Consider the following 11898-nt stretch of genomic DNA (forward strand, 5'->3'; position numbering starts at 1 on the left):
CGCCCCCCCCCCCGCGCGCCCACTCGAAACATTAGTCTCAATACGGCGTGCAGCCATGACTGTTTCGTGACTGCGTGCGCACGTCCGACGAGACGCATGCGATGCCTGCTCACGGGTTTTGCCCTCGAGCTGTGAAGAGACGCCGTTCACACCCTCCGCGCCTCAGGCGCTGGTCGCGTCGCAGCGCGGGGTGGAGGAGACGCTCGGCCGCGTGACGGCGGAGCGCGCGGTGCGAACGCACAGCAGACGCTCTGGACACACACCCGCACCACCGCAGACCCAGACAGCGCTCTGGGCACACACCCGCACCGCCGCAGACAGCGCTCTGGGCACACACCCGCACCGCCGCAGACAGTGCTCTGGCCACACACGCACCACCGCAGACAGTGCTCTGGCCACACACGCACCACCGCAGACAGCCGCACAAAAGGGCTTCCACTCAGCACACGGGGCGACGCCCGCGCCAGCCAACGGATGACAACCCGACCGGGCCTTCCCTCCACGAGCCACATGCCCCGGGAGAGGCCGCACGCCCCCCACACCGCCCCCGTTCCCCACCACCGCCGCCTCCCCCCTAGGCGCTCGAGAGGGAGGACGCGGAGGCGGCGGCGGGCGGCGAGACAGTCATCGGCAAGGTCGTGCCCATCGCGGCGGGCGTAGGCAAGGCCGTCGCCGCCGTCAACCGCCTCACCACCTCGCTGCCCCTCCCCAAGAAGGCCGAGTGAGCGGGCGGCGCGAGGAGGCGAGGACGGCATGTGGACTCGTGTGCAGCGCGCGGCGGTCTCTACTCTCTCACTCGCTCCATGCATCTCTCCGGACAGCGCTCTGGCTCTCCTTCTCTGTGCCGGTCCCAGCGGGAGAGAGAGAGCTAGCCGGGCTATCAGGAGTGTCTACGGTGTATGTGTGTGTGTTGCGCTAGCCGTAGTGCCAGTGCGCGCCAGTCCCGTGCCTGTTGTAAAATTCTTTTTTGAGCACGGAGTTGGTTTACTAAACCGTAATTTGAACGTTGGGAAGAGGCACGAGGAGGGCGGCGACCTCGACCGACTATGGAGGTCCCGTCGCCAGACGACGCAGGGCAGAAGACGGTGAGGCGGGGAGCAGACGCGCAGGGCGAGACGAGGGAGGGAGCAGGACTTTGGTCTTTGCGCGGAGATCAGCAGGAGGATGTACGAAGAGATTAGGAGCAGCAGGGACCCGAGCATGTGGAAGACGGCTAGTGCTAGTCCCCCATCGGGGCGTGCCGCGTGCCGGTACCTCATCAGTCAGAGCTCACAAAATCACTGCGGGGGGGGAAGCGGCGAGCGTCGCAATTCCAGCCAGGGGTCAAATTTGCGCCAGCGGGAGGAAAGCGGCGAGTCGCAATTCCAGGGGTCGTCGGGGCGGGCCACCCGGCAGAGGCATGGATCGGATGGTCGATGGATGCCAAATCTGTATATATACGAGTCTATTTCGTCTCGCCGCCTCCCGATTGATGTCGGTAGCGTACGTCATCAGTCAGAGCTGACAAAATCAGGGGGAAGCGGTTGCAATTCCACGCCTCATTTTCCTCGCCTTCCTCGCGTGATACCACCTCGCCCGCCTCCTTCGCCACCGCCTTCTTCCCACGCCGCGATAGCTTCTCGCCGCTCTTGCTCGCCAGCGCCGGCGATGCCGTGGCGCGCCCGCCGCGCCCGCGCGCCCGCGCCTGAAAGGTAGCCCTGCCGCGCCCGACGTCCCCCCGCGCCCGAAAGATGACCCGCGCCTCGTCCTCCGGCACGGGCGTCTCGCGACGCGTCTTGTGCTGAAGTGCAATTCTCGGCTCGTCGCAGCAGCAGCCGGCACAGCGCCACGGTGCCGAGCCGCACCATCTCATCCGAGTCGGGCGTCACCGACGTCCCGAACTGCACGTTTGAGAAGTACGACCCCTTCAGCCGCCGGAAGAAGAGCTCGAAGTAGAACCACGCCGTGCCACCGCCGTTTGGCAGGTTCAGCCCCCCGTCCTTGTCATCGAGCTTCCCGACGAGCAGGTCCTCCCAGCTGAGCGGCGCGCAGTTGGCCCACGCGCTGTTCGGATCAACCGAGTCCTTCTCCACGTTGACCGCCATCCCCGGGCGGGCACCCGTCTGCCGCGCGAAGCAAATGTACGCGTTGAGCACGGACGCCTCGTTCACCGAGATCGGCTCGCACAGCATCGCGTCCTGCAGCTGATACTGTCCAGTCTGGCCGAGATGCTCCCGCGTCGAGCTCGGCGCCGTCGCCGCCCTCATAGCTAGCTGCACGGCCTGGTTCGCCGCGTCGCCAGCCGCCGCCGCGGTGGTCGCGTTCGCGCCCACCGCCAACTGCGTCGCACTGGCCGCCGCCTGCGCCGCGCCTGCAAGCTGCTCGACCCCGCCGCTCCCTCTCCCTCCTCCCACCAGGCTCGAGAACTGGTCGCGGATGGGTCGCCAGTACGCTGTCGCCTCCTGTCCTGTCGGGAAGCCCGCCGGGCCAAACACCATCGGCCAGACGTGGTTCTGCATGTTTTTGAACTGACCCCCCACCGTGTTCGACCCCCGCCCGATGCGCTCACACCCCTTCCGCCGCGACGCGTGCGACTGTTGGATGCGGCTCGTGAGCAGATACTGCAGGAACAGGATGCTGAGCTGCTGGCACGGGTACCCCTCCCGCATCCCGTTCGCCCAGCTGGAGCGCATCACCGCATCGCCGCCGTCTTCGTCAGACCGGTTCATCTCCCGCTCGAACTCGCGCCACCGCTTCAGCACGTCGTCGCATAGCCTGTTCATGTGGTAGCCGAGCGGCGCGAGCATCGGCGCCGCCCTCTCCGCCGCGATGGGTTGATGCAGCACCGCCGCCACGATGGCGCTCGGCCTCCGCATCAGCGCGCCTCCCAGCGACGCCGTGGTGTCCGCGGCCGCGAGCGGCCCCAGCAGCGCCGCCTGCGCCGCCGTCTGCTCCTCCGCCGCCCTCCGCCTCTTCTCCTTCGGCGCATCGGCCCACCCCTGGTGCTGCTCGGCGCGCCGCTCGCCCTTCTCGAGCCTCTCCCTCTTCGTGGGCGGACGGGCGTACGTGAACAGCTCGTCGGCGTCGCCCGCCGCCGCCCGCCTTTCCGCGGGCACGGTGCGCACCGCCTCCACCGTCCACGCCTCCCGAAACGCCGCGCCCCGGCCCTCGCCGAGCCGCTGGAATGGTCCGCCGCCGTCGGCGTTCGCCGCCGCCGCGGCCCAGGCCGCCGCGGTCAGCGCCGCGCCCTGACCGACGAACGCGCACAGCGGATCCGGCATTTGGCCCGCCGCCTCCCTCGCCCGGTGGTGGCCAGACCCTCCTCCACCCTTTGTGCAATCGCGCTTGTACGCCTGATCGCATCATCGATTCATTATCTTACGTCCGTCCCGCCTTCTCAGCGGTGGAGGGGATGTGGGCGGTACGTGCGGACCGCGTGGTGCTGCGATGGCTTGACGAGTGCGACTCCCAGCGTCGACTTTTCGACCCCACGGAGCCTCTGCTGCTCCGGGGGGGGGGGGGGGGTCTGCAGACCACCCGGCCGAACTTCAGAGTCGCGGTGCTCCTCAAATACCGCTCAAACGCCCACGATGTTGTGGAGGGGACATATGCTGATGATCCTGGCCCGATGGTTTGCTCAGAAAGCTTCTGGGCGGTCGTTAAGGTTCGCTCCCCGCAGGCGCAGCCGCACACCGGCCCGGAAGTATGTTACATCATAGCACACCGCGGAAGTATGGTACCCTAGACGGACATGCCCAGAGCCTAGACGCGCTAGAGTGCGTCACATCCCCGTTTCCCGCGCGTTCAGGTCCGTAGCGCCTGTGCGCCCGCCGCGCCCAGCCTCGAGCCCTCAGGCAAGGCTTGCACAGGCCGCGGCGGCGGCAGAGAGGGACTAAGGGCCAGGCGCGGCCCTCCTCCCGGGGTCGGTGGAGAAAGCTCAGGCGCCGTGCCCGAGCCCGCCGCCCAGCCTCGAGCCCGCCGACTTGCGCTTGTGCAGGAGGTGGAGGTAGACGAGGACCGCCGCGGCGGGAAGGAGGACGCAGAGGACGCCGAGCACGACGGCCGGCGGCAGCCACCACGGCTCCACGCCGTCGGCGACGGAGTAGAGGTAGTTGAAGGTCGAGATGAGCGCAGCCGCAATCGCCGTCCCGACGAGCGCCACGCCGCGCATCTGCAGGTCGCGCACGCGGCGGATGCGCGCGAGCTCGAGGTTGATCTTCTTGCGGTAGCTGTAGCCGTTGGCGCGGATGTGGCCGCCGGCTGCCTTGCTGAGCCGCGCCTGCAGGCGGAGGGAGGGCCGAGAGCGGCGCTGTCACGAGGGGCTGAGTGTCGATCGCGCCGTGTAGGGCAATCGTTCCACTTTCAGTCGCTGTTGCGGTCACAAAGAGAGGGCGAGTTCTGTCTAGCGGCGCGCCAAGATGTCGGGCGGCGCGTCGCCCTCGATGTCGAAGAGCGCCTTGGCGGCGCCGAGCGCGTCGAGCACCTAGCGAACGGAATAGGCAACCGAGTCACTGGACACTGACTGTGAACGAGGAGCGTCCGGGAGGAGAGTAGTGGAGCGAACCTTCTGGTCGCCCGCGATGCAGTCGATGACGGCGATGCCGCGCTCGACGCCGATCTTGCGCCGCAGCTCGAGGACGGACATCCAGGTGGACGCCGCGTCCTTCCACGTGTCGCTCTTCACCTCCAGCGCCTGTTCCGAGGGGGAGGGGGGGGGGGGGGGGGTGAGGAGGAGACGTGCTCTCTCAAATGAGTAATAAATCAGCACGCGCCTCGAGCTTCACGAGCGTGTCGAGCAGGTACGTCAGCTCGCTGTCGTCGACGTTGAGCTGCGGATCGGAGGCATGTGTGATTAGGGAGGGGGGGGGGGGGGGGGGGGGGGGCAAAGAGACGGGGGTGCGGGCCCGGATCGGGCTTCGGCGAAGGGCCAGCCGCAGCATGTCGAAGCTCCCTTGGAAGCCGCCGGCGCTGACCTCGTACTTTGTCGCGGCGCTGAGGACGGACTTGACGACGCGGCTCTTGATGCTGCCCTTGCCGCCGACGAACTTGAGCAGCTTCTGGTTCGCGGCGTCGCCAACACTAGCGACCTTCGCCGCGATCGTCTTCTCCATCTGCTCCGCCAGCTTCAGCTGCTCGGAGGCGACGTCGCTCAGCTTCTCGAGGACAGCGCCTATTGATAGACTTCCGTTCATCGTCAGCGCTTGCTCTCTATCGAGAGGAACAGCATAATGAGCGCCGCAGCGGCCGAGCAGGAACTTGGACACGAGCTTGCCGATCCCCTCCTCGATCAGCACCGTCTCGAGATGCTTCTCGAGGCGGTCTGCGACGGCTGTGAAATCGCGTACGAGTCCGAGCTCGACGTCTTCGACGTGCAATGACAGCATCTGAAGGGTCTTCGACACGACCGCCTCGACGGACTCCTCGAGTGCCGGCAGCATGGCGGTCGCCTCCTCGGCGATCAGGCGCAAGAGCTCTCGGAGGAGCTCACCCGCGGCCTCGCCCCCCTCCGCCGCCGCTGCCGCCGCCGCCGGCGGCGGCTCGGCCTCGGCAGTCGCCTCTGGCTCCACCGACGGCGCGATCGACGCCGCGAACGTGCGGAGCAGCTCCTTGGGCTGCGGCTCGAGCTTCTGCAGCACGCCCTCTCGCAGCGAGGCCCAAGAGTCGGGAGGATCGCTGCAGACAGCGAGCAGCGGCTGCAGCAGCTCCGACACGAGCAAGCGCACGAGCTTGCGGGTGGCGTCGCAGAGAAACTCTGCCGGCTTGTCGCAGTCCCCCGCGGCCTTGAGCACGGCGATGCAGCCGTTGAGCGCAGCGCGGAGCTTGCCGATGATCTCCTCCACGAGCTCGAGCGCCGGCGCCGCTGCCTTCACGAGAGCCGTCACGCCCGCCTCAAGCGCGTTGGCGACGATGTTCGTGGCCGTCCCCTCCTCCTCCTCCTCCTCCTCCGCCCCCTCGTCGTCGCTGCCGCCGTCGCTATCGCCTCCGGCGAGCGCCGCGTAGAGCCCTTTCGCGGCCTGCCCGCCGACCGCCCGCAGCCGCCACGCCCGCGCAAGCGTCGGAGGGCGCGCCTCGGGCGGCTTGAAGGGTGAGAACTTGGCGCCGATGAGCTTGACGCCAGCGAGGACGGCGCGCTCGAACTTCGCGCCCTGCAGTTTGGCGCCCTCGAGGTCGGCCTTCTCGAGGTTGACGCCGATGAGGACTGTGCCGCGCAAGTCGGCATTCTTCAGGTTGGCGCCAGCGAGGTTGGCGCCGGTGAGGTCGGCGCCGCGCAGGTCGGCGCCCCCGAGTTCTGCCCCCTGCAGCTGCGCCCTTTCGAGATCTGCCCCCTGCAGCTGCGCCGTGTGGAGATCTGCCCCCTGCAGCTGTGCCCTTTGGAGTTCTGCCCCCTGCAGCTTCGCCCCGAAGAGATCTGACCCCTGCAGCTGCGCCCCGTGGAGATATGCCCCCTGCAGCTGCGCCCAGCGGAGATATGCCCCCTGCAGCTGCGCCCTTTCGAGATCTGCCCCCTGCAGCTGCGCCTGGTAGAGATCTGCCCCCTGCAGCTTCGCCCCGAAGAGATCTGACCCCTGCAGCTGCGCCCCGTGGAGATATGCCCCCTGCAGCTGCGCCCAGCGGAGATATGCCCCCTGCAGCTGCGCCCTTTCGAGATCTGCCCCCTGCAGCTGCGCCTGGTAGAGATCTGCCCCCTGCAGCTGCGCCCTTTCGAGTTCTGCCCCCTCCAGCTGCGCCTTGTAGAGATTTGCGACGCGCACCGACTCGCCCGGCTCGTTCCGCAGCGCCTTGCCCCACTCCATCCACGCCTCGCCCAGCTCCTTCCCCTTCTTCCCCTCCACCGCCAGCAGCACGACGCCCTCGGACCCCTCCACGTTGTCGAGCTTCACCTTACGCAGGTCGGCATCCCGCAGGTTGGTGCCGGCCAGCTTGGCGCCAGAGAGGACGGCCGCCACGCCTGTTCCGCAGCGCCTTGCCCCACGCTTGTTCCTCCGCCACGCCTCCCACGCCTTGCCGAGCGCCGCTCCCCCGAGGCCCTCCACGTCCGGCGGGGCGAGGACATACCCCTCCTGCAGCACCGCCTTTTCGAGATCCGCGCCGCGCAGGTCAGATCCCCTGAGGTACGCGCCCGCCAGCCTCACGCCGGAGGCCGCACTGCAGGTCACGCCCTGCAGGTCTCGTCCCTCCAGCTGCTCGCCTCGCAGGTCCGCCGGCGGCCGCACTGTTAGCGTTAGTGGCCGCACTTTGAGCATCGCTCGCAGTTCGGCACGAGCGAGCCCACTCGCATCGCTGCCGTTGAGCGCAAGGATAACGGACATCCGAGGCACGCCCTGCTCGAGCGCCGCGCCCTTAACAGCCGTGATGACCGTCCCACCGAAAGACTCGTCCATAAGACTCGTGATGCCAAGGGGCCCGGCCTCTTCAAAGGTGAAGCTGCGCGGCTCGCTAAGCGGCAAGCGCTGCGCCGCAAGCTGCTCGCCTCCCGGCTCCGCCTCGGGGGGGCGCCCAGGCGGACGCTCGGCGCCGGACCCGAGCGGCTCTGCCTCGGCGGCCGCCTCGTCCTCGCCCGCCGCCGGCCTTGCGCCGAGAAAGGAGAACATGCTCGGCGATCGCCTTCGGGACGCTGCCCCAAAAGAAATACCCACCGCGTCCCGCGTGGCTGAGAGTGAACCGCGCGTGCTTGCGCATTTGGCACGAATTTGACAAAACAAAATTACGTGTGAGTGTTAGAGTTGTTTGGTATTGCTAAAAATCTCTCTCGAATTTGACAAACAACAAATCTCTCTCGAATTTGGCATTGGGTCGTGTCTCGTCAACTCGCCCTCAGATCTAGTGACAGAGAGGGGCGTAAAACCTCAATGTATCGGAGCTCTCGACACGCGCCTCTCTGAGGTGATGTTCCCCCGAGGCAGGCGAGGATACGCAGTCCCTCGTGTCGCGCGTGTAAGTCCCGGTTGCCGTGCGCGCCAGCGCGTGTGTCCCACCGCCACCCCCCGGCCCCGCGCCGCCCGCGCCCGTCCGCCGTCGAATTCATCGGGACACGGGACGCGGGCGGCGGGGGCTCTCTCGGCTGCGGACGGCCTACGGGACCGGCCCCAGCTTCGGCTGAGGGCTGAGGTAGTGGTAGTGGTAGAGCCCGACAAGCCGCCGAGCCCGAAGGAGGTGGGGTCCTCCTCACACCCGCCGTCACCCCGGCGGCCCGCGCACGCACGCCGTCTGAGCCTAGCGCAGCGCGAACTCGCTCTGAGCCTAGCGCAGCGTGAGATTTGCGCAGCAACCCGGCCGGCAACCCTTGAAAAAATTTTTTTTACAGCGCCTGAGTCGAAATCGGCGCGCTCCCCGTGTGTGCAGTCGGCATGCTGCGAGCCGCGCTCGCCCTGCTCTGCGCCGCGCTGCCCGGCGGGATCCGTGCGTTTGCCCCCAGCGACTGCGCGTGCGCGGTGGTGCGACCCGCGTCTGGCTCGCTCGAAGGCCTCTGCATCGCACCACTGCCTCCGATGGAACAAGAAGAGCTGGACCGCATCTGCACGTGCCATGCCGCACCTGGGGCCGTCTCAGCATGGCTGGGCCGCGTCCAGGAAACCCCAATCGATTGCGATGCAGCAGCGGACGACGCGCTGAGGCGGGGGCTGATGAGGCTCAAGGCCCCCGGCAGCGCGCACGCCGTCGCCGCCGCGGCGCAGGGGGGTCCGCTGCCGGTCTTCTGCTCCGACTCCGACGAGGCCATACAGGCGTGGGCTGCAAACCACAGCACCCCGGTCGCGGACGACCCCTACGTCACGACGGGGGCCCTGCAGAGCTCAACCACGATCAAAAGCGAGCTCAACCCCATGGACACGCCGTTCGTGTGCCACGAGGAAGGCGACAACTTCTTCCTCTGCCACGAGACTCCGGGCGCCAAGCTTTACCCGGTGGTTGGCGCGGAGGGGAAGTTCGACGTGCTGTGCCACCCGGCGTCGGCGCTCGACGACGTGGCAGTCTTGTTGCAGAGCAACATGCTTGCAACCGGGCCGTCCACCGCCGTGGAGGACAGCTACTGCCATGCTTTGGGCAACGGCACCCTTGTGTGGACCCTTGCACGCTAGCTTGTGGCCTGCGACCACGGGCAAGGGGTTCCGCACATGCGTTGCCAGGACGCGGCTTCGCGGTTGCTGGTGCCCGCGACATCTGGACGCCGTCGTGTCGCCGGTCTGACAGCACCTTCCTTTGCCCCGCCCCCCCCCCCCCCCTCCCCCCATCCCTGCCTCTGCCTCCCATACGCCATAGGGCAGGATAGCACGAGCATATGGTACGGGTCCCAAGTATGGGTTCGGGACGTATTCACACCAGTGTGATGGTAGGGGACACCTCTAGTGTGACTTCTTTTAAGCATAACTGCCGGCCCCGGGGGCCGCCCCCCCGGCCTACGGCTAGTTCCAATTCACCCTGAGGCCTGACACGCTAATCTCTTGAAAACGTCCATCGCGCAACGGTATCGGTAGTCGGTAGGGGGTGGACAGCGCCCCAAAATCCACCACTGTGGGATTTCGCGCAATCGCTTGACTCTTGAAAAGCTCGCCTATCCCTGCGGTGAGCGCTGTGGTCGCCGCAGACTGGCTCCGACTTGACGGGCGCATGGAGACGTGATGCCTCAATGGACCATGGCACCATGCGCCCGTCGAGTCAACATCGATATGTGTGTCTCGATATGCGAGGCGCAGTGCTCGAGGAGGGGCGAGCGCACTTGGGAACTCGAGACACCCACAGGCAAAGCCACAGTCAAATGCTGTCGATTCGTCCCTGCTTCAAGTCGCTGCCCTGCCTTCACCGCCGCGACGTCCTGACGCCTGCCGACACCGCCGCGCCGACGCAGCCGGCCGCCGCCCTCCCCTCCGCCGAAACCGCTGCTACAGCAAAGCGGCCGTCGCCCTCCCCTCCGCCATCGATGCCATCTCGGCGTGAGCGAGGAGAAGCTGAAGGTGTGGCGCAAGTTCGGCGGCGACGCCCTGGAGCCGGTCCTCGAGAGCGGCGCCGTCGCCGTCCTCGACGCGCAGTGGATCATCGCCAAGGCGGGCGGCCGGTGGGAAGGTCGACGCGTCCTCAACCACCGCCAAGCGCTGCCCAAGGAGGCCTTCCTCTCCCTCGCCGACCTCGTCGAGGCGACCGGCACGGATGACCTTGCCGTCGCCGCGCTCTCCTACCCGTGGCTGACCAAGGACCACCCCGACCCGCTCGGAGCCAACCTCTTTGGATGCCGTGGGGCTCCTGCCCGTGTCCCGGGCGTGGAGATGCGAGGGTCGCGCCCCCTTGCCCCACCACTTTGTGAGTGTGGAAACGTTTACCGCTTAGGTTTCCTTAGCTGCGAGCAGTTTTTCTCCTTTTAGTACCAGCTTAGGAGGGGGGGTGGGGGGGAGGGGGACTGAGCACCGGCGGCTTAAGGTCAGGCCGAGGATAATCTTTTCGTTGAGGACCGTCACTAGCGAGGGCTCTCACCAATGATCTTGCCGCGGAGGTGCCGGTTGTAAAGTATGTTTGCCAACGTGTCGGCGGCGACGTGCTCCAGGAAGTACTCGTCAGCCGCAGCGAGCACGCCCAGGAAGGGTTCGGGTTTTCTCTTTGAATGAGCTTGACAAACAAACAACTCTCTCTCTTCAATGAGCTTGCCAGCGGCGAGGGCGGTCGAGTGCACGGAGCTAAGTGCCTCGCCGTCCTCGCGGGAGTCGCTTAGGCGGCTCCAGTGGCGCCAGTCCCTTCCCCCTTTTGCGCGAGGGAGTTTTTTTTCTACCAGCGGGAGAGAGAGAGCTAGCCGGGCTACCAGGAGTGTTTTCCGTTGCGCTGCGGTGCGTCTCCGTATTGCGGGGCTTGGAGCAAAAAGAAAAGAAAGAAAGAAAACAGAGAACCCAAGGGAGGGATGGGAGAACGGCGCACGCCGTCACCACACGACAGGGATTTTTTTAGGAGTGTGATGCGCTAGATGGAGCAAGGGGGCAATGGTTTTGGCTAAAATTCTTTTTTGATCGGTTGACTAATTTTGATGAAACCGATATAATCAACGGAGCCCCTGTTTGCTCCCAGCCAGCCAGCCGTGCTTCCTGTTGCCCAACTCGCCGACGTCATGGAAGCCCTCGAATGAAGAGTTATCAAAGGACCTCGGTTGACTAATTTCAATGAAACAGGCCACCACTCGCAGGCTCGTGCTGTACGGCCGCAGCTCCTCGCTAAACACGCAGCGTGTCCTCTGGTGCCTGCACGAGACTGGCGTCCCTTTTGATCTGAGGCTCACGAGCGCGACGCTCGGAGAGAGCGGCCGGCTCGGCGGCACCGCTTTCGGAGGCACCGAGGACCCGGGGTTTGTTCGCTGCTCGCCCTTCGGCCAGATCCCCGCGCTCTCCGATAGCGCCACCGGCGCGCAGCTGTGGGAGAGCGCCAGCATCATCCGCTACCTCGCCGCAGTCTACAAGCCGAGCCTGCTCGGGCCGGCCGTGCCGGCCTACAGGCCGCAGGAGGCTGGCTACCGGCTGGCGCAGGCTGCGCGCGCCTCCGCCTGGATGGACTACCACCTCTCGACGTTCGCCCCGGGGGCAAACATCTACGGCCACGACGACTTTATGGGCAACCTCATGACGCACCTCGTCAGGATGCCCGCCGGCGGTGCACCCGTCACCGTCGCAGCGCACGGCGCTCAGAGGCAGATGCAGTTCTGTGACGAGACCGTGGCGCGCGCGGCTGAGGCGGCGGCGGCGCAGTTTGGCAGGCTGGACGCGCATCTGCGCTCGGCCGGCACGCCCTACCTGGCGGGCGACGAGCTCACGGCCGCTAGCGCCAGAGCGCTCTGCCGGCGGTTGCGCGCGGCGCCTTCACAGTCGGACCGATCTCGTTGCGCGTAGGTCGCCGACATTCCGCTCGGCGTCGAGGCGTTTCGGTGGAGCTTGCTGCGGAGGCGGCTGC

The 11898-nt window shown here is 66.9% G+C and overlaps 6 protein-coding genes across 6 annotated transcripts in view; 3 read left to right on the forward strand and 3 right to left on the reverse strand.

Annotated features, from left to right (window-relative positions):
- The window catches only part of EMIHUDRAFT_446083 (hypothetical protein), a 1827-nt gene extending 910 nt beyond the window's left edge, over window positions 1-917 (forward strand). The window contains exons 2-3 of the mRNA XM_005763896.1: window positions 167-229; window positions 579-917. Coding sequence (XP_005763953.1) covers window positions 167-229; window positions 579-725 — 210 coding nt within the window. The 3' untranslated portion in view covers window positions 726-917. The remainder of the gene's footprint in view (window positions 1-166; window positions 230-578) is intronic.
- A 621-nt stretch (window positions 918-1538) lies between these two features.
- On the reverse strand, window positions 1539-3260 carry EMIHUDRAFT_120303 (hypothetical protein; the record flags this gene model as incomplete). The annotated part of the gene is made up of 1 exon (XM_005763897.1): window positions 1539-3260. One exon carries the CDS (start codon window positions 3258-3260, stop codon window positions 1539-1541), a length of 1722 nt encoding a protein of 573 aa, XP_005763954.1.
- A 354-nt stretch (window positions 3261-3614) lies between these two features.
- EMIHUDRAFT_446085 (hypothetical protein) lies at window positions 3615-5479 on the reverse strand. The gene is given in 8 exon segments (XM_005763898.1): window positions 3615-3652; window positions 3665-4258; window positions 4394-4462; window positions 4544-4672; window positions 4752-4808; window positions 4884-5152; window positions 5215-5342; window positions 5356-5479. 5 exon segments carry the CDS (start codon window positions 5088-5090, stop codon window positions 3917-3919), a joined length of 804 nt encoding a protein of 267 aa, XP_005763955.1. The 5' UTR covers window positions 5091-5152; window positions 5215-5342; window positions 5356-5479; the 3' UTR covers window positions 3615-3652; window positions 3665-3916.
- Window positions 5480-6083: 604 nt separating this feature from the next.
- Window positions 6084-6773, reverse strand: EMIHUDRAFT_76815 (hypothetical protein; the record flags this gene model as incomplete). Its single annotated transcript, XM_005763899.1, has 1 exon — window positions 6084-6773. A coding segment is annotated over one exon (690 nt), but the record flags the coding sequence as incomplete, so codon positions are not given.
- Window positions 6774-8327: 1554 nt separating this feature from the next.
- On the forward strand, window positions 8328-9056 carry EMIHUDRAFT_247841 (hypothetical protein; the record flags this gene model as incomplete). Its single annotated transcript, XM_005763900.1, has 1 exon — window positions 8328-9056. One exon carries the CDS (start codon window positions 8328-8330, stop codon window positions 9054-9056), a length of 729 nt encoding a protein of 242 aa, XP_005763957.1.
- Window positions 9057-11102: 2046 nt separating this feature from the next.
- The window catches only part of EMIHUDRAFT_446089 (glutathione S-transferase), a 1422-nt gene continuing 626 nt past the window's right edge, over window positions 11103-11898 (forward strand). Inside the window, exons 1-2 of the mRNA XM_005763901.1 lie at window positions 11103-11762; window positions 11838-11898. Of these exons, the coding sequence (XP_005763958.1) occupies window positions 11118-11762; window positions 11838-11898 (706 nt within the window). The 5' untranslated portion in view covers window positions 11103-11117. The remainder of the gene's footprint in view (window positions 11763-11837) is intronic.

This window comes from Emiliania huxleyi (genome assembly GCF_000372725.1).
Source record: "Emiliania huxleyi CCMP1516 unplaced genomic scaffold EMIHUscaffold_610, whole genome shotgun sequence".
Taxonomy (NCBI): Eukaryota; Haptophyta; order Isochrysidales; family Noelaerhabdaceae; genus Emiliania; species Emiliania huxleyi.